The 25,174-nt window shown below is 27.5% G+C and overlaps 1 protein-coding gene across 1 annotated transcript in view; it reads right to left on the minus strand.

Moving 5' to 3' along the window:
- The window catches only part of LOC136080705 (uncharacterized), a 200,251-nt gene that overhangs the window by 30,723 nt on the left and 144,354 nt on the right, over positions 1–25,174 (minus strand). Inside the window, exons 7-8 of the mRNA XM_065797695.1 lie at positions 13,008–13,142; positions 12,493–12,627 (exon numbers count right to left, since the gene is read on the minus strand). Of these exons, the coding sequence (XP_065653767.1) occupies positions 12,493–12,627; positions 13,008–13,142 (270 nt within the window). The remainder of the gene's footprint in view (positions 1–12,492; positions 12,628–13,007; positions 13,143–25,174) is intronic.

Below are 25,174 nucleotides of genomic sequence, written 5' to 3' on the forward strand. Positions count from 1 at the left end.
CCAGGATTGCCCTTGATGCAGTTATTATCTAGCTAATTTACTTTTTCAAGTTTTTATATTGTTTATCCAAGATTCTGATACAAAAAAGGTCATCTTTTATTCATCATAGCCACTGGGTAAAAAGTAAAGCTAGTCTTCGCATCCTGATATTTTTTTTTTAACAAACCTATTGTTGGTAGAAAAACTATTGTTATGATTATACTCTTATCAAATCTGGAGTAAAGGTTTATAATACTTTTTTCGTTGGCGCACAAAATATATCTGCATTTTACTTTTTTCATATCATAAAATTTTACAAAATCCAAAATAAAAAAGCTGTAAATTCAAATTTCAGAAAAAAGATAGCAGCTAAAAAAAAAATGTGAAATTAAAGTGCAGTAGAATTCTTTTAAGTCGGACTCTCAAGGGTAAAAGATTAATAGTACGACGTAACGAATATCTCAGTCAGGGTTTAACCCTAACCCTAACGAAGCTCTTGGTATGTCGGATTTTTAGAAAATATCCTACAAATCTTGATAAGTGACTTAAAAAGTATCAACAGGATATCAACAATATTATCAACAAAATAAAAAAAGACTTACCGATAATCAGAAAACTCCATGAAGTTCTTTTGTTTAATGAACTATGCTTGATGCAATACTTATTTAATTTTCGAGCGTTTTAAGTTTTGAATTTCAGTTAATGTTTTTAACTTTCTTAAAATTTTATTATTGTATTATGTGCATTTACATGCAGTTCAAAATAAAAGTCCTAGTGAAGCGAAGTTTTTTGCCGAAGGAACCTAAAAAAACAGGACAAGTTTGCAAACGGTCCGACTTAACTAGGGTACAACTTAAGCGGATAATTTTATACTAAGTTGATAGAGAAAGTTCAAGGTGAATTGAAAATCCATCAGACTTGGGAAAAGTTTGATTCTCTAAGGTCCAAGTTTACGGGATTGTACAGTATTCATTTGCAAATAATAATGCGACATAATTGGGATAAGATTTTATAATTTCTTCAGCATGCGATATAATGGGTTTACCGTCAAACTTAAGTAACTTCAATTATTTAAGTCAGGAATCAAAGTAGTGAGTTCAATATCAAAAAGGTTGCTTTCTAAAGATTCGTATGATTTTATTTTCATCTGTTATCAGATACAACTTTATTTGTTTTTAAAAACATATTTTACAAATATGTTTCCTCTTTGGGAAACATGAAGAACTTTCGAGGTTTAAATCTTCATTACACTAACATAACATGGTATCAATTATTATTTCAATTACACTAACATAGCATGGTATCAATTATTATTTCAAGCATGAATCAAAAGTTTGATAATTTTTAAACAAGTTTTTATAGTGTTTGTCGCGAACAAGACAAAATAAAATCAGGATTGAATTTTGTTGATGGCGTATGCAAAGACAAAGTTAAAGCAGTAATAGATAAAATAAATACGGTTTGCGAAGATTTAACAAATGTCAGAAAAATGCAGGGAAAAATATCTTTGGACAATACCAAACTAAAATAAAGAGCGTAGAAAATGAAGATAAAAATAGGCGAAATAACTTACGAATCGATAGGGTAGTTGAAACAAACGAAGAAAATGATTGGGATATAACATAAGAAAAAATATAGAAACTTTTTAACGTACAACTTGGAATAGAGAAAAATGTTAAAATTGAACGAGCCCATCGAGTGGGACTCGCTAAAGTAAAACGAGCTCGAGCAATTGTTCTAAAGCTTCTTGATTATGAAGATATAAAGGTAATCTTAGAAAAAGCAATGAAATTAAAAGGGAGCAGTATCTTTATAATTGAAGATTATAGTTTTACGACTCGAAAAATACGAAAAGAACTTTTTGAGCAGGCCAAGCTTCATCGACAAAATGGTCATTACGCTAAAGTCGTATACAATAAACTTATTGTTCATGAATTAAAGATAGCATCCACAAAGTAATTGTTAATTCGATGCACGGAAATGAAGAAATTGACCACAGCGCAGATGGTTGTTTGACGCACAGAAACGAGTAAGAATTTTTTTAAGTTTTGATTTAACTCATTGTTTTTATCTATGGATATATTTTTAGATCTTTTTAATTATTCGTTAAAAATGACTACGCATTTTGAAAATTTAAAATCTTTTTGGGGTAACTTTTTTAATAACCTTTCTGAAGAAAATATAAATATTGTTGAAGAAACCCAAATGAACTTAATTGACACACCATATTTGATCCTTTTGATTTAAAAAAAAATTAATAATCATTGTTCTTTTTCAGTTTTGTTTATAAACATTAGAAGCATGCAGCAAAATTTTGAGAAACTAAAAGAATTTTTAAATATTATAAATTACACGTTCGACGTCATAGCTCTTTCAGACACTCGGCATGATTTTGAAAATTCTCTTGAATTAAATTCTACTTTTAATTTGCCATCCTATAAATTTATTATTCAAACAAGAGGAAGTGGAAAAAAAGGTGAAGGGTTAGGGCTTTAATATCTCAAAAAAGCATGATTTTAAGGTAAAAAACATACTATGCTTCTCAAACGATAATTATGAAAGCCTTTTCATTAAATTTGTAAATAAAAAATTTCGAAATATTTTAATTGGATGCGTCCACCAAGTGGTAAAATCTAATCATTTCAAACTTTTATCAAAAATACAGTTGAAAAAATAAATAAATAAAATAAAACTTTATACGTTACTGGTGACATGAACCTTGATGCTCTAACTTATTCAAAGTCTCCGAAAGCAAAATTTTTTGATATGCTTCTTAAATTTAATGTCTTGTCAACAATTAATAAGCCAACACGAGTGTCAAAAACCTCGACAACGGCAATAAACAATATTTTAATTAATAATTACCTTGAAATGGAGTTTGAAACCGGGATATTCATGACTGATATTAGCGATCACTTCCCGATATTTATAAAAGTAAGAAATTTCAAAACCAGGTCTGATTGCGAACCAAAAGTTGCAAATTTGAAAAAACGCAATCTTAAAACAAGTAATACTAATGAATTATCAATTAGACTAAAACAAGAAACGTGGTCCAACGTGTGCAGATGTCATGACACTAACGAAGCTTTTAATAATTTTTTAGATATATTCCTAGATTGCTTTAATGAAACCTGTCCTCAAGAGGAAAAAAAATTAAGACAAAAGCAGTTGCCAATCCGTGGATGGATAAATCGCTGATAAAATGCTCAATAAAAAAACAAAAACTCTATAATAAATTTTTAAACAATAAAAACACTGAAAATGATATAAACTACAAAAATTATAAATATTTTTACCAAAATCTTATCAAAAAGGCTAAAAATAAATACTACAGTAATCAAATCATTAAATGCAAATCTGACAATAAGAAAACGTGGTTCATCATTAATGAGATAATGGGAAAGAAAAAAATAAACTCAACTTCTTTACCAAAAAGAATAATATTAACAACATTGACATAATCTGTAAAAAACAAACCTCGGAAGAATTTAACAAATATTTTTTAATATTCGTCCTAATCTTGCTAATAAAATAAGTCCAACATCTGATTCATTTAAAAACTACTTAAAACCCGCAAATGATGCCATCATGTATGATAATGAATTCAACTATAAAGAATTTGAATAAGCCTTTTCCTCTTAAAAAAAAAAAAAGAAACAGGGTTTGATGAAATAGCTAGCGGTAAAGTTATCTTCAATTAAATCAGTCTAAGCAGACCTCTGATCCATATACTTAAGCCCTCAATAAGATCGGGGATTATCCCTGATGTACTTAATTTAGCAAAAGCAATTCCTATTTTTAAATGTAGTGAACATTCAGACATAACCAATTATAGGCCTATATCAATACTTTCTGTATTTTCAAAACTTATTGAACGTGTAATTTATAATAGAATCTATAATCACTTCACTAAAAACAAATTATTTTTCCCAAACCTGTTTGGATTTCAAAAAAACCTCTCAACAGTGCATGCAATCATTGAATTAGTTAATCAAATAACTGATGCTTGTAAACAAAACAAATTTGTTTTATGAGTATTTATTGACTTATCAAAAGCTTTTGACACAGTTTACCATTGCATCCTAACTAAAGCACTTTGTTATAATTAGTAAATCTTACAATTGGATTAAAAGTTATCTTACCAATAGAAAACAATACGTGTGTAATATACAATCTGGAGTTTTAAATGTTTTATGTTTTATGTGAAGTCCCCCAAGGATCTATCCTTGTTTTTAATTTATATAAACGATTTTTGCAATGCATCTTTAAAACTTAATTTAGTCATGTTTGCTGATGATACAAATATGTTTCTTACTAACAATGATATCAAGAAATTATAATTGGATATGAATATTGAACTAAATAAAGTAAATAATTGGTTTACGGCTAACAAACCCTCACTTAACTAAGAGAAAACAATCTATATATTATTCCATAAAAAAAATACAAGAAAAAAACTTTCCTCTTAAGTTGCCTGACCTTATCTTAAATAATAACTGAATTAAAAAAAAAAGCCAGTATTAGACTCTTTAAAGATTTTGTTGATGAGAATTTATCCTGGCTTTCTCAAATAAGATATTTACAATCTAAAATCACTAATATAATTGATATGATGTAAGGAGTTCGCTCATATATCAATAAACAAAGTCTCAAACTAATATACTTTGGACTAATTCATTGCTTCACCAGCAATGCAAACATAACATGGGCAAGTACACAACCATTAAAACTTAAAAAAATTTATAGCCTACAAAAACATGCTAGCAGAATCATTTACTCTAAAAATAAGCTTGAACACGCTAAACCTACAATGAAAGATATGAAAATGATGGATGTTTTTGAAATAAATACATGTTGCTTCGAGTTGGCAATGCTTCTACCTAATTTCTGTAACCTTTTGAGGTTTTTGTCTTGTCTCGATTTTTTTGAATGTTGCATTTGCTGAGTTTTATAAGTAGCTTCACTGAAGTGAATCTTGCTTTTCTTTAACTACTTTGACTTTTTGGCCTCATCATCTCGCTTTAGTTTCTCGAGCACCTCAGATATACTTAGACACTGGCCTTCAACTCTCGGAATGTTGACTCTTGGGTTTTTTTTGTGTGTCAACATAGTGGCGCTGTAAAACATTTTTCAAATTGCCTTCAACTCTTTCTTTAAGATAAGCGCGGCTAAGCTAATAACTATTAAATAATTCTAACCTATAACTATTATTTAATTCAGGCGTGCTTATCTTAATGTATAAATTATAATTATCTTAATGCATAAATTATAATTATCTTAATGCATAAATTATAATTATCTTATACATAAATGCAAATTCAAATTTTAAAAAAAGAATCTTGATTGTTATAAACTTTTCTACTAAACAGCCTTTTTAGTTTAGCAAAATTTAATTTTAGTTTTGGGAATTTTGAAGTTGATTTTTTTTGAAAAAAACATTTAATTTTTACTAGGGTGAGAGCTTCTAAATTTGCTAAGGCAAAAATAAATTTTTTAAAACAATATTTACACTTTCAGACAGAGTACACAATTCTCTACAATAAGGTGCCTCACATTTTTAAAGAATTTTTGTTTTCGCTTTCAACAAATGCAAAAGAAACAAAATTGCTAAACCATTCACTTTTGTTTTTTATTTACTGTACCCCCTGCTTACTTTATATTAAGGGACTTGATATGACAATTTGTCTTTTTCATGCCCCTGCTATTTGTTGCTACATTACGGTATGATTAAATTTATACGGCAAAAAATAAATAAAGAAAGAAAAAAAGTACATGTTAGTTTTGAAAAAAATAGAAGACAAAAAACCTGCCTAAACAATATTGAGGCTGAAAACTATATTATTTTTTGATAAACTCAATAAAAAATACATCTTGATGCTTCATTAATTATATACGTACGTTAATTGTGGGAAAGGTAAGTTTTCCACAATACAATGTTTATTTTTCTGTTAAAGTAAATATGATTATTGGTAGCGGCAGTGCCGGCTTTAGTGGGTGGACTGGGTAGCAGTACTGTGTGCTTTTGGGGTTCTGTGCATTTTCCACAACAAACTATATACTAATGTATCGTTGGCAGTGATTATCTGAAAAAATATTCAAAATGTGGGTTAAGCCATTTTTCCACTAAACCCCTCAAACAATAATACCTATTCAATACTACAGAAAAAACAGGTCGTTATCAAACGCTTTATGCAAATGATACTAACAATACAAATTTTTTATCATTTAAGGAACATTTATTTGAAATTTATGATAAAAATTTCTTAAAATGTAACATTTATAAAACAAAAAAATAACTAAAATAACCATGGGTAACAAAAGGTTTTAAAAATCCTCAAAAATGATTTAACACTTTAATGCAAAAAAAATGTCGGACTATTTGAAAATCCAAGAATATACCTTAAATTCACTTGCAATACTATTCAATTTTTATGTTTTTGACACTTTTCTATAAACTCATTTGCGACACTTTTCCGTTTTTTTGTTTCTGACGCTATTCCTTAAATTCATTTGCGACACTATTCCTTATTTTTATTTTTGACACTATTCATTAAACTCTTTGCGACATTATTCTTTTTTCTATTTTCGACACTATTCATTAAGTTCATTTGCGACATTATTCCGTATTCTGTTATTCGACAATCAATCATGTGACAACTTGCGACACAGTTCCCTTTTCACATTTTCGACAAACAAATTTGCGACAATATTCCGCCACACAAATATTTCTTAAAAAAAAAACTAGTTTTGCAACTATATGTTCATGTTGAACTGTATAACTTATATGGTAAAAAAATTAGTTTTTCAAACGTAATGATTTTTAATATAACTTCATCAGATCTGCTATCTGTGTCAAAAAAAAAATATTATTAATAGACAATAAAAATAGCAATTTTGAAAAACAAGCATCCCAGCGCCAAAAAATGGATAAAAAAGATATACTAATATGACTAATATTTAAGCTCTATCTTTTTATTGCATAAAAAGATACAGCTTGTACTGATATTGACGCTATTGACCACGGCATAAAAAAGAAATAGCTTGCTGCTGGCGTTATTTCTGGAGAGTTGCAATTTTATTAGTTTGATAGCACTACAAAGATATAGCTTTTACCTGTTTTAAACTTTAAAGTTTGTTACAAACTCTTTTTTAACAATATTAATATTTTTACTCTAATTAAACTGTTTAGTATAAGTTACATATATTGTGTTATTTTATTCTACTCAACAAAATTACTGCAAGTTTGTGACTTGACAAAAAAACCTGCAAGTGTTGTGACTTGCCAAAAATTTACTACAGTGTTGTAACTTGCAAAAACACACATCAAGTGTTGTGATTTATTAAAAAAATTTGATAGAAAGCTCTGGTTTACTTTCACGTGATGTTTATCGTTAAAAATTATTATTATAAAATTTTTATTTATAGAATTTTAGATATTTACTAAAAGCTAACACAACATTTATAAAGCAAGTCATTTTTAAAATAATCATAAACTACTATATATTGACAATAATACCACAAATATATTTTATGGATTCTTTATTTTGAGAAAACTTTTTTTTAATGCTATTAACTTTTGACTGATTGACAAATTACAGCCGCTCGATAAAGGTTTTAAAGTGTTTTAGAATTTGATCTGCAATTATTTAAAAAATTTATTTCCAAAAGTTTTAGTTTTTCATACTTTTATAATTTTATAATTCTTTTCTGTCTTTTATGCTTTTAAATATAAAACTGATAATTATACTAGCTAAGATCGGACCCGTAAAAATACGGGTCTTTGTAAGTCTATTCCAAACCGAACATTTCTATACATTTTCCTTATATCTCCGCATTCAGGATCCGTAAAATACGAGACTTTACTAAACCTACCATTTCTTTACATATCTATTCCACACCGATTATTTATTTACTTACTCTTTATTTACTTACTACAATGTTTTTTAGAAAAACAATTAGTTCTGAAAAAAAACTTTAAGAGCCAAAAACTTAGCATGCGCACTAGGGTGGAGTGAATTTTAGTTTTTTTTACAATTCGTTTAGCCTGGGTGTGCAAAAGTTGTCTATTCATTTCAGAAATACTGTGGAAAAATATCAATGCTCTAGGAAATTATCTTGAGGTGCCTCAAGACCTTTAAAATTTTAATGGGTCCCTAATATTATGTAAAAAAAAATAACAATTATTTTATAAAAAAATTATTGTTTAAGATTTTTTTGAAATTATTATTAAAAAAAATAAACTCTTTTCATTTTTAGTTTAAAAGGTCATTTTTTTCTGCAATAAACTATAAAACAACAATTATTTTTTTTTAAATAATTGTTATTTTTAAAATTTTTATAAAATTTTGCTTCTTTTGAGACCTAACATTACATAGTTTTGAAAAACTTTTTTTTACATAATATTAGAAACCCATTAAAATTTTAAAGGTTTTGAGGCACCTCAAGATAATTTCCTAGAGCATTGATATTTTTCCAGAGTATTTCTGAAATGAATAGATAACTTTTGCACACCCAGGCTAAACGAATTGTAAAAAAAACTAAAATTCACTCCACCTTAATGCGCACCTTTTCCGTTTACGTAGAGCTTATAAGTGACTTATAATTGGGTTTGTTTTCTGCTAAATACATTTCATTGGTAGCTCAGTGGTCAAGAGCGCTGTTGTCAGTGTTGTTTTGGGGGGTTTGAGACCTCCATTTAATGTTTTAATTCTGAAATTTTTTGAATCTTGCTTAAATATTTATGCCAAAAATATAATAATATAGAAAAAAAGATTTCTAAAATTTAGGATAAAACTTTAAAGTTTTCTTATTTTAAAGATATATTATACGTGATTATTCCATGTAGTGCCTGCAAACTCAATATATGCTAAAGACATTTACACTTACAGATGTTTGTACCTAACGCTATACAAATAGAACTAAGAAGAATTAAACCACTAAAACGTAGTCATAAAAACAGTTCATTCTTAAGATTATAATTAAAAACTAAAGAATAATAGCCTCAGCTATTAAAAACTAATCTAAAAGTTAAGTGAAAAAACTTTGCGAAATCAGTTTGTGACAAAATAAACTTTTATACTTATAGTTTCCTTTTCATTATGTTGCATACAATTGCACAAAAAGATATAAATTAAGTACAGATATATTATTTCACAGATGAGAGTTTGTATTTATTGCAATATTAATAAATAAATAGTTTTTGTCTTTATTAGAACATATCCCATATATATATGTGTTCCATATATCTTTAATAGAAAGAGCTTTTTGAAATAATTTAAATAAAATCCTATTTCTAGTTTATTTTTCTAGTTTTTAACCACAAAATGACGTCACACAAGCAAAAAAATATTGGTTTCAACGATGTACGAAAAACCCGCGTCTATCATTTTTAATGGTCTAAGAAGCAGGTGACGTAATTTTAGCAATCAGAAATTATCAAGAAATGGTCAAATCTAAAATTGAAGTTTCAAATTTTCCTCTTCGATGTCAATATGTTTCGTGTTTTTTCAATCTTGTAAATTTTTTTAAATATACTAACATTCATACAAAAAATATACAATAAAGCTGAAAAAAAAATTACTTTATATTAAGAAATGATTTATATAATGCTTCTTTTTGTATTAAGAAATGATTTATATAATGCAAATGCCGTTTAACTAATTTTTACTTATGAATTTATAAAATTAAATAAACTAAATTTAACTAATGAATTTTAATTTTCACTGAACCGCAATTACTTTTAACTTTTTTGGTTTAGTGGCTTTTGATAAGAGCATCTAAATTTTGCGTCTATTTATCTCATTCCAATATATTCGTTGTATCATTCATATATTATAGTAAAAAATATAAATATGGCAAAAAAAACTTTTAATTGTCAAAAAAAAGTTTTAAAGTTTTTTCAAGCTACGGGCTCTTTCTTTTTTTTTTTTTGCCATCATTATGTGGAAAGTACTGCACTGCAGCAGCACCTTCTGGAATAGCAGGGTTGTATTATTAAATTTTTTCTTTATTAAGTTTCAGACATTTTTTTTTTATAGACCATCCACAGCTTGTTAGGACTAATTACCTGAGCACATTAATAACATAAGTGTCTCCATCATAAATTCAAAAATTTTTTTCTCCCGGTGTTTTGATGTTTTTAGAACTTGTAGCTTTTAAAAACATTTTTTTTTGTTAAAGTATATAATATTGTTACTTATCTTTGTATATATTCTCTATAAAACTTCAAAGTATATTGTATTTTAAAAAATCTAAAAAAATTAAAATAAATAAGGTCACTAGTGGTTGGACTCAAACCGCGTCTTTTATGTTAAGATGCTATGCACGCTAACCACTCGGCTACGCTGGCTTGTTGACTTACAAAAGTTTTTAAAACTATATAATATTTTTTTTAACAAAAATAAATGCAGTATATTAAATTTAAGGAGAGCTTGACGCAATGCAATTTTCAAGTTAAAGTCTAACTGTAAAATTTGATCAATGTTTCATTATGTTTTAACATTTCTTAATTTGAAGTTTGCGTACGTTAGATATTTTCATACACTTTCGTTTACGCTTTTTTACAACAAAATGTGCAGCCACTCTTTCTGGCGACTACCTCGGTTGCAATAACTACCGAGGGTTCCGTGTCAAACACGCTCGAATTGGCACTACTAACACTAACAGAATTAATTTCAGCAATAATATATAGAGACGAAATTGAATTAAATAAATTTAATTTTTTTTCAAAAAATCTTTTTTAACTCAAACCTCAAATCTAATAAACATATTTTATAAGAATTAGCATATTAAAGAATAATGTTAATGCATCAAGTAATTTGACATCTGAATTGCTCTCACTACATATAATTTTGAATCAAATACAAAAAAGATTATCAATCATCATGAATCATTGCAGTGCCAAAAATAAAATCATCAAATTGATCTCAACATACATTTTAATTAAAAAGGTTCTCTTCTTTATGTTTTTTTCAATGGATACTTGTGAGGAAAAATATTTTTTGTTAAAAAAAAGTTACAATAGAATTTTTTTATTCCAACAATATTAAATTTAAACATCAATTAAAATATTCTTACATTAGAAATTAGATATTAGACGAAGACAAGCAATTAAGATCATCATAGACCCCAATATACTCCATAAAACCTAATATAGTTAATACTTTAATATAGGAAAGTCTTAGTGATATTTTACAGGCAGAAACGAAATGCAAGAAATTGATCTTAATTAATTACTGAAATGATCAAATATAATAGCCAAAAAAATTTTAATCAATTTTAACTGTTTATTGATGGATTTTAATTCAAGCCCCAAAAAAAAACTACATTAACGAATCATGGAAAAAATAATGTCAAGTTTGTTTAGACATTTTCTTCAAGATGTTAAAACATGCATTAGATATTGCAAGGTTACTAACAAGTTAAAGCAAAGTAACCATGATTTCTGGATGTGTAAGGTTTTTGAATTTGATAATGGGTTTTCAAAATGACAAAATGATCAAATCAAAAACAAACAAAAACTAGTGCTAAATATTTCATTAAAACTTATCTTTTAACTTTTAAGATGTGTGCATTGATATGCGCATATGTGATAAATCAATATTCTAAAAACCCATATATTCTAAACCCAAATATTCTAAAAACCCAGCTACTACAAAAGGCATAACTCTCAGCATGGCAAAAGCTTAAGTATTGCCAACCAAATCCTTAAACCCAATCTTAGATTTGTTTAAAGCATGAAGTAGTAAAATATTAATACACTGTTCAGTTTTCAGTGATCAGTTTTTAGTGTAAGTTTTCAGTGAGGATTTTTAAGTATTGAATTTTAAATGTTGAGTTTCAAGAATTGAGATTTAAGCTTTGAGTTTTCAGTGTTTAATTTTATGGTTATCTCTTTCATTATATGTGAAATTGCATTCTATGATTAAGCATTGGTCGAAGTCATTTAAGTCATTGGTTTGGCTGGTTGAGTTTTAAATTACTAGCCATTGTATCTTAAAATGAGTGGAGTTTGTCCAGAAAGGTATGACAAATTTTATTAAATGTTATTTCAAAATACTGTTTTTAGAAGTCAATAAGTGAAATTTTTTTAGAGCTTACAGATGTCACAAAAAGTAACTATAAATAATATTCTATATGCTACATTGTTTGAAAATATTTTTTATACAAATAAATAAAAAAACATTAGCAAATTTTTGAAAATCTTTTTAATTCATTTTTGCCTTCAAATCTCTTATATTCTAAAGTTTATTTTTATTATAGAAAACATATTCTGAACCATCTTAAGAATATGAAAATTAACAACAAAAATAAGTATTGATTTATTCCTCCAGATTAAGCAAGGCCTATTTTAATGTTGTTTTTATAGATTTCATCAGATTAATGGATAATGATGGTACTACATATCATGTTTTAAAATACAACAGAATGTATTAAAATTCAATATAAAAAGGTATTTTAACAATGTAATAAATGACAATAAAAATTATACAATAGTTATTAATGAATACTTACCGAAGCATTTTAGTACTTCAAAGTTGTTGCCGTAGCACCAATCTATAGCATTTGAAACATTGCACTCCCTAGTTCTGTTCATGTATCCGTAGGAATCATTACAACTTGTCCATTTACTCCATTGTGTCCAAATAGCTAAAAACCCGAATATGATTTTCTACTTTGCCAAAAATTTAAAAAATTTCCAAACAAATTTTAAAACTGTAAAAAAAATTGGATTACTAAGTATTGACTTAAATGACATTGATATTTATTTAAATCATGCCAGCTTATTTTCAAAGATTTTTCTTCTAATTACATGAAGAATGACTAAACATGAATTCACTAATAATTCTCATATTTCACAGCTATTATAAGCATAAATTGATAATTATTTTTGCATGATTTAAAGTTTACATACTTAACATATAACTATAAATGTGAGGTGTAAATAAATTAACAGTGTTAAAAAAATTTAATCTTTTTTTAACTTTACGAAAAATTGTAACAAAAATGATTAAAACGGAAATGTTTACCAAAGCACTGCTTTACTTCTAAATTGCTTCCATTGCACCAGGACATTGCATTTGAAACATTGCACATTCTGGTTCTGTTCATAAATCCATACGAACTATTACAATTAGACCAAAGGCTCCATTGTGTCCAAAAAGCTAAAAAAAATTACAAAATTTTATCAGATATTGGTTGGGTAATTTATTTATAATCAAATACCAACCAAAATCTCTAAAGTAATTATTATATAATATATTGTACATAAATATATAACCAAAAAAATATTTTTCAATAAATATATAATCCAACCCAAATATTATTACAAAAAAGTTATATTACTCAACGGAGACATTCAAAAAAAATTAAAAAATATCAATAAAAGAATTCAAATCAGTTTTACACTTTTATCATCATTTTGGCGTGATTTCAAAAAATTTACTGTTTTAGTAATGGTAATAGAAATACTTCAAAACAATTGGGTCAAATAGTTATTACTGTTTTTGAAAGTTGATGTCTTTATAATGTGCAATTCCCTAATAAAAATTTACATTGCGCGAATGGTTTTGTGATTCTAGTTTCACTAAATAAACTTCTTTTAATTTTATTTATATTTACTATATAACAACCGCACTTATTTTCATTCTCTTAGACGCTAATAGTCCTGATTCGACCAGGTATAAAATTTTCCTCTTTTTTTTTTCTTTATCACTCTCCTTCTCCTATAGAATAAACTCTTTCCAGTTTTGTTTTTGATCAAACTGACCAAGGCCGCTCTCATTACACTTAGCCAATATCGTTGTTATTATTAACTTTAATGAAGCTTAACCACTAGCTAGACTGTAGTACCACTGTTTTTGTTGGGTCAAAACCTTTTATTTTTTAAAGTTTTTCTTAAATTACATTGTAATCGAGTCTTTGTTTAACAAATCTCTAATATTTCATTTTGAGCCTAACAACTTACTTTCTGACAATTAATACAGATTTTATTTCTCTTGTTTAACTATTACTTTTATAAAAGTAAGCAGTTAAACAAGAGAAATAAATAATTAGTTGTCAGAAGTAACTAAAACTAAAGTAAATAAAACTAAAGTAGCCTCCTCGACTGTAATGGAATCCTCCATTACAGTCGAGGAGGCTACTTTAGTTTTAGTTACAATCATCTCTCAACATGATAACTTAAAATACAAACCTTGCCAAACAAAGCCGCTGACTGAGTAAAACAAGTCGAGAGCTGTACTACCATTGAGGTGGTGAGGTGCAAACTTAGAACTTCTCGCTTATGAGGCAAACGCTATTTCACTCCACCACTACCTTCTTGAACCGCTACTACTACCACTACACCACTGCTAGTTGATATTACCAGGGGCGTGGTGGGAATTAAGCTCAGAACCTCTTGCTTATGAAGTGACTGCTCTTCCACTACACTAATACTACATTTTACATTTGAAGATAATTGTAATTTAATAACTAATGGAGAAAATAATTATGCAGAGAGTAAAAACATTCATTAAAAAAGTAAAAATTTAGTTTGTTTAACTATAACTAATGCAGGATTTTACTGAATAGTGGCATAAAAATTAAAGGGTTTTATATGCCTTTTTTATTTAATAAGATTTTACCAATTATCGTTATAATTAAAAATTAATAGCTAAAACAAAGTTAAAAATTATATAAGTTTTACTATAAGTTTAATCATGAAACATTTATAACATAAAATCATATAGTTCAAACTTATAAAGAATAAAAGCAGTAAAATGTTTTAACAATAAAAATATTGAAAGTTAAATTATAAATAATATAAATAATGTCAAAATTAACCTTTATAATTTTCATGCAACAATAAATGCTTGATTTGAAGGCCCATAAATATATTAATGGTGTATTTTATAAAACCATTTGTATAACTAAGCATAAGTTAGTTATGAACAAAAATTTTTTCAAAGAAGACAAAATATTTTGTCCAAAGTTTATGAACGAAATCAGAGATACAGGACAAAATTGCGGACAAAGAGAGTCTAGGGTTATTGCAAATTTTAAAAACTTAATCAGAAAAAAAATGTACTTTAATTCTCTTGCTTCTTTATAACTATGAGAACATAAAAATGTTCACATCAAGGCACTTCACATAAAGGAGAAAATTAGGGGGAGTTAGGGCATATTGATACATTGGGCACACAGATACAGTAAGTGTTACACGAAAAAAACGCACAATAAATGAGTAATTCACACACAAAACTTACAGTGTCTGTCGGAAGATTTAAAAAAATACAATTGCAACAAAATTCAGTCATTGGTACAAACTGAAAAACCATTGATGTGTTTCAGACGCTCTAAATTAAAAACTTTGATATTTTCTTTAAGTGCGTTTTCGCTAGCAAATTTAGTGTTGGCATTGTGCCAAACGTTGCTGAGTAAGTATACATCTTTGATAGCAATATTTTTTTTACTTTAATAAATGTTTGGTACTTTAACTTAAATGCATTTTTTTTAAAATGCATTGATATGTATCAATAAGGCACATTGACATGTATCAGTAAAAAAATCTTAAGACCTAAATACGTATTAATAAAAAATAATGCAAATTAGATTTGTGTTATATTTTAGGATTTTCCTTATTATTTGTTATGAATCAATATGCTCCTGACTTGTACCAATGTACAATGTACCGTAATAGGAGTAACTTGATACGAATTAAATTTATTATTAAATGGGTATTAAAAATTTTTCTAATAAATTTTAAAGGTAATTTGTTTCATTTAAGATTACTTACACATATAATGTACTCATGTTAATAGCTTTTTTATGACAAGTATGCCATTGCTATGATTTGTGTTCACTATGAAGTGAAAATGTATAAACCTGGTCTAACTTTCCCTAATTAACACAACTTTAATTGCAAACGAGCTAAATGACCAGTTCAAATCTCCTTTTGTTGTTGAGCAAATTGGTAACTTACCTAAGTGTGATAATAGGGCATTAATAGAAATCAAAGTCACAAAAGCTTTTAAACATATAGATAAAGACAATGATTTTAAGCACCTTTAAATATTAAAAGAATGGTAACCCATGGGCTGTGATGTAACCAATGCAATCCAGGCAAACGTGCTCAAATAGGCTGCAGATGGCTCTATATTCTAATATACTTAGATCTTCTTGTGAGCTCAGTGAGGTCAAAAAACATGATCCAAAACAATTATAACATTAATTCAAAAGATGTATAGAAAATTGGTTTCAGTCAACTATCATTAATTTTACTCATAATATATTTTGCATAAATTTGAGACAGTAGTTTGAAATGCTATCATTAAGTAAAAGTAATTACCAATCTATTAAGTAATGTTTAACAGTTTTGTGCAGAAAAAATCATGTACAGTCGTCCCCCGGTTAACGAACCCCCCTGTTAGCGAACTTTCGGTTAACGAACCGAAAGTTTGCCCAAAATCCTCCCCCGGTTAACGAACCGGAACTCGGTTAACGAACCGGGACCGCCAAATGGCGTGCACACGCGCGTGAAGGTCGGGCGCGCCGTCCAGCATTTCCCCTTCAGTTTTGTGAGTGTCATGGAAGCCTGGGAGGTGAATGGTTGTGCTGGGTGTGCTTTTGTTGTTTCATTTTTTTCTTTTCTTGTTTCACTAATATTTTTCATGCATTTTTGTGCTTTTTTCGAGGTTTTTTTCTCACTTGCGATTTTTTCGATTTTGCGATTTTTCAAAATGTCGAACCCTGCAAAAAAAAGCAAAAAAGTTTTCACTCGTGAAGAGAAAAAGACAATCATTCAAAGAGTGCAAAAAGGTGAAAAGCAAAGTGACCTGGCTAAGGAGTTTGGTGTGAATAAATCAACCATTGGCACCATCATCAGCTCGAAGGAAAAAATCTTGGCTGCTGCTCAAACTGCTACAAAAGGATCCACAAAATTTTTAGTTTTTTCTAAAATTTTGACAAGCAATTTTTATGCACAATTTCAATTTGTTTCAATTTTTAAAAGTCCATAAATCTCAGGTTTCAATCATTTCACCTTTGCCTATTTTATTTATCAAGTTGGACAATTTTTTGAATTTTTTCCCCCATTATTTCGGCAAAATCCACCAATTAAAAGTTTTTTAATGGCGGCCTATGGGAAAACGCGTTTCGGTTAACGAACTTTTCGGATAACGAACTAGTTCGTACTCCGAATTAAGTTCGTTAACCGGGGGACGACTGTATCTCATAATAACGTAGAAATTATCAATAAGTCATCTAATAGATGTAATTTATCTTGATTTTCTTAAAGCTTTTGACAAGTTAGCGCATTGCGAATTGCTTAAAAAACTTGCAGTGAACGGAATCAGAGGATAATTGCTCGGCAAGAAGTTTTTACTTGCAACAGAAGACAAAGGGTGGTTCTTGGTGATGCAGTTTCCAATTAGGCTAATGTCACAAGTAGTATACTTTTATAAGTGGTAACTTTTTGTTATTTTTATAAAAGATTACCGAAAAGTCTCATAATTTTTTTTATACTGAAACAAAAGCAAAGTCAAAATTTTTTTAAATAATTTAGATAACAAAAATTTGTATAATTGATACACTTGTAAAATTTCTTAGAAATTAAAGTCTTTTATTAACATCATTTTAAAAATATGTTGATCTTATGATCACAAAGGTTTTCAGATTACAAGTTAGATAAAGCATTATTTTAAATAAATCGTTTAATAATTAAATACTCCAGCAGTCAACCACACAATCAAATTATAAGTTTAAAACTAAATGGTTTAGAGTTGGAATTTTTTTATATATAAAAAACAGTTTAACTTTGTAGATAATACTTATCTAATACTGAAGAAATAAGTAATAGCAATGTCTTTCAATTAATAAAAATTTAAGATCACAACTTTCTTTTAGACCACCATATTTTGTAACAGTTGATTTTAACTCTTGATGTGGCTTCTTTATTTTAAAGATCATTAAAAGCACATTATATGACACAACAACTAACATTTTTCCAAACATCTACTTTGTTTGGAGGCTGATGTTAAAAAATGGTTGCATTTAAATATGCAAAATACTAATATACTATGACTAAATGTTTAAACACTTTAGTTGATATAAATAAAATATTTGTTTTTATTGAGCCATAAATAAATTGAATAAGGAACTATTTGTTGACCATTTTAAGTATATGCTAAATTATTAAAAAAAAAAAAAAAAAAAAACTTTCAAAGATATTTGCGAAGCTCAAATAAAATGACAGCTGATCGTGATATCTGGAAATGCTTCTGGTCTATAAATTTTAAGGTTTTAAAAACTGTAAACTCTGTTTTTATTACTAAACTCAATGTTTTTTTACATTAAAAAGATATTTATATTGATCTTGAATTATGTCATAAACTCTCATAATAAAACCATATTATTACTAATATTTTTTATTATTATTATAAAAGTTATTATTTAAGCTTTAATATTTTGACTCATTTTATAAATCTTCAGATATGACTACATCTTTTCGAAATGTAATTGAGAACTTGAAACTTGTAATTAAGAAACGTATGATGTAATTGAGAAGATGAAAGTTGTAATTGAGAATCGTAAATGTAATTAAGAACATGAAAGTTGTAATTAAGAAATTGCAAGAGAACATAATAGTTTTAAATGAGAAAAGTTTATGATATAAACTCTTAGAACAAAGTTCATAGTATTTTTAATTTTGTGACTTAATTTACATAGTAATTAAAGGTTGGTTTCTATTTTGGCCATGGTAGCCATATGGGTCGGTTTTCAATAAATAATAATATACTATCAATAAAATGAAAAAGTGATAATAAAGGCATTTTGGCGGTAATTGGAAAAATCCTATCGGGTGTTATTTAAAACTTTTTTGTTTTGTGAAAAATTCATTTGAGAAATAAAAAAATTTTAATAGTTTATTTACAAAAAAACATAAAGATATAAATTAAATTTAAGCCATATTTCATATTTAAAATCATTGCACAATGTATCGTAGTATTTATATTGACTCCTAAATTTTGCGCCAGAGTCACGCAATCGCCATTTTGCTCAATACATTCTGCAACTCTTCAGTCATTTTGTAAAGATAAAACATAATGTTTTACTTTAACTTGTTGGGTTGTATGAATTTCATGCCGAAAAATTGGTCAAGTTGGTTCTGCCCAGCAAACTCTTCATGCATGGTCCATGCATGGGATTCATTGGCTGATTACCGGTACCACTGCGCTGGTGATACCGTTCATATTCCAATAGTTCGTCATGTTCTTATTACGATCGGTCAACAGTGCCGATCATGCCGATCTTGTTCCGGACTTAAACCATGTTTAAAATTAAAAAAAAAATTGAGTGTGCGCATGCGTCATTATTATATAAAGAATTTTAAAATAAAATCTTAGAGTTAGTAAAGAATTGAAAAATAAAGAAAAATAAAACCTTCAACTCTTAGCAAATGTCAGTTCCCTTATTACTTTTTATTGATTTCTATTTGTTAAAATTTTATTCGAATTCATTAACGAATGATAAGAAATCTTTTATAGCATAACAAATTGTCGTGGTACATACATTTGATTTTACTTTAAAAGTAAGTAAATGTTTTTTTGAGGAACCAAATCATTTATACCCGATTTATATTATTATTATAAATCATATTATTTATTTTATATAAAACAAATAATATAATATATATATATATATATATATATATATATATATATATATATATATATATATATATATATATATATATATATATATAACTTATGACAATATATTACATAGTATGCTAATATTTGGTTTTATTTTAAAAGTATTTTAATTACCTTTAAAATGAAAACTTACTTTAAGTGAGTAAATGTTTTTTGAGGATCTCCAATCATTTATACTTTATATTAAAAAGCATATTTGGGATCCTCAAACAACATTTACTTACTTTACTCAACTTAAAATTACTTTACTTTAACATTTTTTTACTTCAACTTTTACTTATACCTTTACTTAAACATTATTTTACTTCAACTTTTACTTATACCTTTACTTAAACATTATTTAAACAATTAAAATTACTTAACATTACTTTACTTAAAATAAAATCAAATATTATATTATGTAATATATTGTCATAAGTTACTATGTTATATATAGATTATACTATCATAGGTTTTACTATTTAATAATGAATATTGTCATAGGTTATAACATTGAGCAAATGTTATATTTCAAGTAGGTATAACCTATGACTTGTTAATTTTATACTATTTGTATGACTTAAGGATCTCAAATCATTTACACTTTATATTATTTATTTTATATTTATATCATTTATCGTATAAGTAAATGATATATGTATAATTATATTTAAGTATTTGTATAATTACATATATATACATAAATACATAAGCATAATATTTCTATGATATAGGGGAACCTGTTGTACCTTTGACCACGTTGTACCTTTGGTCACTCTACTCTGTTGGCTTACTATTATTATTTAAAAAAAACGGGAAGTGTCATTTGAAATAGTAGTCCATGACAACTCTTCTTATCGTAAAACATTATACTTGGGATAGATGGTATTGATCCACAAGCAATTATAAGTTTTGACTCTTAAAAAGTAAATATTTGTGTTAATCTTATTCTGATTTTAAAACTGTGATAAATTGTTGTTTGATTCATCTACGACATTATAAACATTACCCAACATCTTTTTTTTGTTATGGAAAATTTTGGATGATTATGTCTGACCGTAAATGGGGATTAAGACAATAACTGTTAAAGAAACCCATCTCGTGTACCTTTGACCAGTCAAGGACGTTGTACCTTTGACCAATAAAAACTGCTTCCTCGGTAATTTGCGGACTTTAAGAGGGCAAGATCATAAAATTTATAATCTACCTTATTAGGCGTCGTCTGTGCTTTATTGCTTTTTAATGCAAAATTGTTTCTAGTATTATGATGATGAAATAATTCCATTGAATTTTAATGCAATTCACTATTTATTCTTGAACCACTACTACACTTAGAATAATCAATTTTGTTAATTTAGTTAGTTGGACAGCTGAAGCAATATTATTGTCAAGTTCATTTTATTACCTAGTTTCTGCTCAGCTATAGGGAATTAAATGTATCGAAATAGTTAATTAATTTTGTTAATATATTTTAGTTTTAAAATGCCAAGGAGCAAGATTGGTGTTTTTCGCAAAAAGATTTCCGAAATGGATATGCTAAATGCAGTGAATTTTGTGCTTCAACAAAAAATGAGTTTAAGTGAAGCTGCAAGACATTGCAACATTAAAAAGTCAACTTTAATATATCAGTTGAAGCAGTTTAAAAAATTTGGTAGTTGCGAATATTTATATTCACATACCAAACCAAAAAAAGTATTCTCAACTGAAGAAGAATTAATTTTGGTAAACTACTTGGCAGATGCTGCAAATATGCATTATGGACTTACATTAAAGCAGATAAGATCCTTTGCATATGAGTATGCTTTAGCAAATCATAAAAAAATTGAAACTTCATGGATGAAAAATAAATGTGCAGGTGAACAATGGCTGCGAGATTTTCGCAAAAGATATAATAACAAGCTATCTCTACGTAAACCACAACCTACAAGTCTTGGTAGATCTTCTGCATTTAATAGAGAAACTGTAAGAATTGTATATAAAAATTACAAAAATGTTTTAGAACGTTATCATTTTGACCCATCAAATATTTGGAACTGTGATGAAACAGGAATTACCACAGTCCATGTACCACCGAAAATTCTAGCTCCAAAAGGTAAAAAACAAATAGGGAGCATAACTAGTGCTGAACGAGGCAACAATGTAACAATGATTGCAGCCATTAATGCTACTGAAAATAGCATCCCACCATTACTTGTATTTCCACGTGCTAAATTCAAAGACTACATGTTAAATAATTGTCCTCCTGGAAGTGTAGGAGCAGCTAATAAGTCTGGATGGTCAAATGAAGTCATTTTTGTGCAATTTCTTGAACATTTTATTAGTAATGTGCGACCGTCAATTAAAAAACCTGTTCTTTTATTAATGGATAATCATGAGAGTCATGTAAACATTTCTGTTATTGAGTTAGCAAAAAAATCAGGCATAATTTTAATGACATTTCATCCTAACACAACACATAAAATGCAACCTCTTGATCGTGGTGTTTTTGGACCATTTGAAACTTTTTATAACAATGCCATTAATAACTGGATGATATCACCAGGCAATGCTGGTAAACCAGTCACAATTTATGATATATCTTACCTTGTTGGTCAAGCTTATCCTCATGCTTTTGTACCAAATAATATTATAAACAGTTTTAAATGTACTGGATTTTATCCATTTAATGAAAATATTTTTACTGATATTGACTTTTTAGCTGCAAATGTTACTGATAGGCCAATAGTGAATACTGAAGCTTGCCTTTCTAATGAGATTATTGATGTTAAAACTGCTCCATCCAGTGTACCATCAACGTCATCTATTGTTTTAGGGGAAATCCCTACTGTGAGTTTACCATCAAGACCAATTGTTTCACCTGAGATAATACGACCTCATCCTAAAGCCAAATTAAGAAAAACAAATACTTCAAAAAGAGGTAATAGAAAATCATGTATTTTAACTGATACCCCTGAAATTAAAGTTATTCTAGATTCAAAATCTAATAACCAACAATTTAAAAAGACCTCTTCAAGCAAAAGAAAAAAAATGGCAAAGCAGATTATTTTTAGTCAGTCTGACATATGTTTAAATGATGAAAGCTCTAATGAAATTGATTTTGGAGTAAATATACTTGATAATGAAAGTGAAATTGTTTCTGGAGATTTTTTAATTGTCAAGTTGGCTGGAAAGAAATGCTCTAGATTTTATGTAGCAGAAGTTTTAGAAGTTGTTGGTATAGTTTACAAAATTAAGTATCTTAAGAAATCAGGAGACTTTTGTAACAAGTTTATAAGAGAAGATGACAATCTTTATGATTTGGAACTTAAGGATATTATTATGAAACTTCCACCACCAAGTATTGGTCATGGTTCATCTAAGCGTCAGTATCTTATGTTTGATGTTGATCTGACTATTTGCAATAGTTAATATATTTTACTCTTTTATCATTGTATTTTTTGTTGTCATCATTAAGATATTTTCTATAAAAAGCATTATGATCATATGTAAATGAATATAGACCGCCAGCTAACATAAGTTATAAAAATATATTTTTGCTCTTTTCTTATCTAAAATAATAAAAATAACTGTATATATTAGAAAATATGTTTTGTACAATTAAATCGCGTTTAAAGTTTTGGACCTTAATCCTAATTATTTCATGTAAGTAGCATCTAACTAAAGAAAATATGTGACTTTATCTAAATAGTTATAATAACTGATTTTATTGAAAAAAATTAGTAATACTGAGTATCGTAACTTTAATACACAAGTCTTTGCAAGATTGTAAGGATTGATTTTTCTAGTTTTTTTTTAGACAATTAGGCTTGATTACAAAATAATTAGATTTTTTTTATTGATATAAGATGGACCAAAAGTTTCTATATAATATATAACAAGCTAAAATATTAAAAGGGTTCAAACATTGCATGATTTTTTAATAATAACATTTTGGTCAAAGGAACAACGCCCATCGGTCAAAGGTACAACGTACCCCAGTGAAAAATAAAACCGCGTCCCACATGGGTTCCGCGTGGGTTCCGTGTGGGATTTATGGGATTTATGTGGGACGGATTTTCCCATGTGGTATCCGTATGGAAATTTGTCACCTTAAACCCATGTGGGTAATCCCACATGGGTTACATGTGGGAACCATATGGTATTTACACACATGGGAAATCCCACGTGGGTTTCCTGTGGGATTTGCATGGGAATTAATTTAAAAGCTGGAAACCAAAAAAAAACTAAAAAAAAATTTTTTAAATCGACATTGCATTGCGTTACGTTTATTTTGTGAGAAATTATTTTATATTAATAAAGAGAATGGCAAGCAAGTATGTATGTACCGCGAATAATTTTTATCTTTCCTTATAGAAATAAGATTAAGATTTGTGCAAATAGACGTATTATTAGGATAATGTTATAGTTATTTGAATATAGATCTTGAGTAAATTATTTGCAAACAATTAACTGATGCAAGTTGAAATGTTGTCAAAAACCAATCTTGCATGCATGGGACACTGCAGTGTCCCACAAAGAAATGCAGGTTTGAAAGTCAAAGAATTCCTAATTTTCTCTATTAAAAAAGAAAAAAATAGGATGGGTTTCTGTAACTTTTTTTATGCTCCAAAACTTTTAACTTTAGATATAATAAGGTCCTTAAGACTTAAGAGACTTACGAACTACATTGAGAAACAAAAACAGGATGTTTACAGAAACTTTTCAATTTTTAATCTGGAGTACCACAGTGTTATTGATAATAAAGCTTCTGGATCCAGTTTTCAAAGTAATATGATCTAAGTAATGTTTAAATAAAATAATATGCTTTAAAATGCATATAGTTATACATATAACTCCTGATAGTTAATTATATGTATAACTATTTATACATATAATTTGTTATAAAAACTTATTTTTTAAGGTTATGCTTGAATAAATTAGTACCAATTAATTCAAATTCAAGATTTAGTTAGAGTTCAAGTTAATGTTTTTATCTATTCATTGTTTTTGTTAATTTTATATTTATTTGTTCAAATTTATCAGTTAGTACTATATTTTACTACAGTAAGAATGTTTATCATTGTTGAACGTGACTTTATGTTGTTATTGATGTTAAATTTATTACGTTTCAATAACTCAGACTGAATCTTAACTGAATTATTGAAAGCTTTGTAGGGGTTTGTTGTATATCAAATGGTGTTGTAAATAAAGTAAAAGTAATATATATATATATATATATATATATATATATATATATATATATATATATATATATATATATATATATATATAACATTAAAACAATAAAATTGATACAAAATTTCACTTTAAAACGAATACCATTAACATTGTGATGATAATAGCATTAGGAAACTAGTATTTATGTATTATTATTATACTATAAATAAATAGTTTTTTAATTCATTTTATAAAATGGAGACTGACAACTGATAATTAATGGAAATAAATACAAATTATAAAAATCATGTATTATTACTAAATACTATATTAATGCTAGTCTACAAAGTTAAAATCAATTTAGAGCA

The sequence above is a fragment of the Hydra vulgaris genome, chromosome 05, assembly GCF_038396675.1.
Source record: "Hydra vulgaris chromosome 05, alternate assembly HydraT2T_AEP".
NCBI lineage: Eukaryota > Metazoa > Cnidaria > Hydrozoa > Anthoathecata > Hydridae > Hydra > Hydra vulgaris.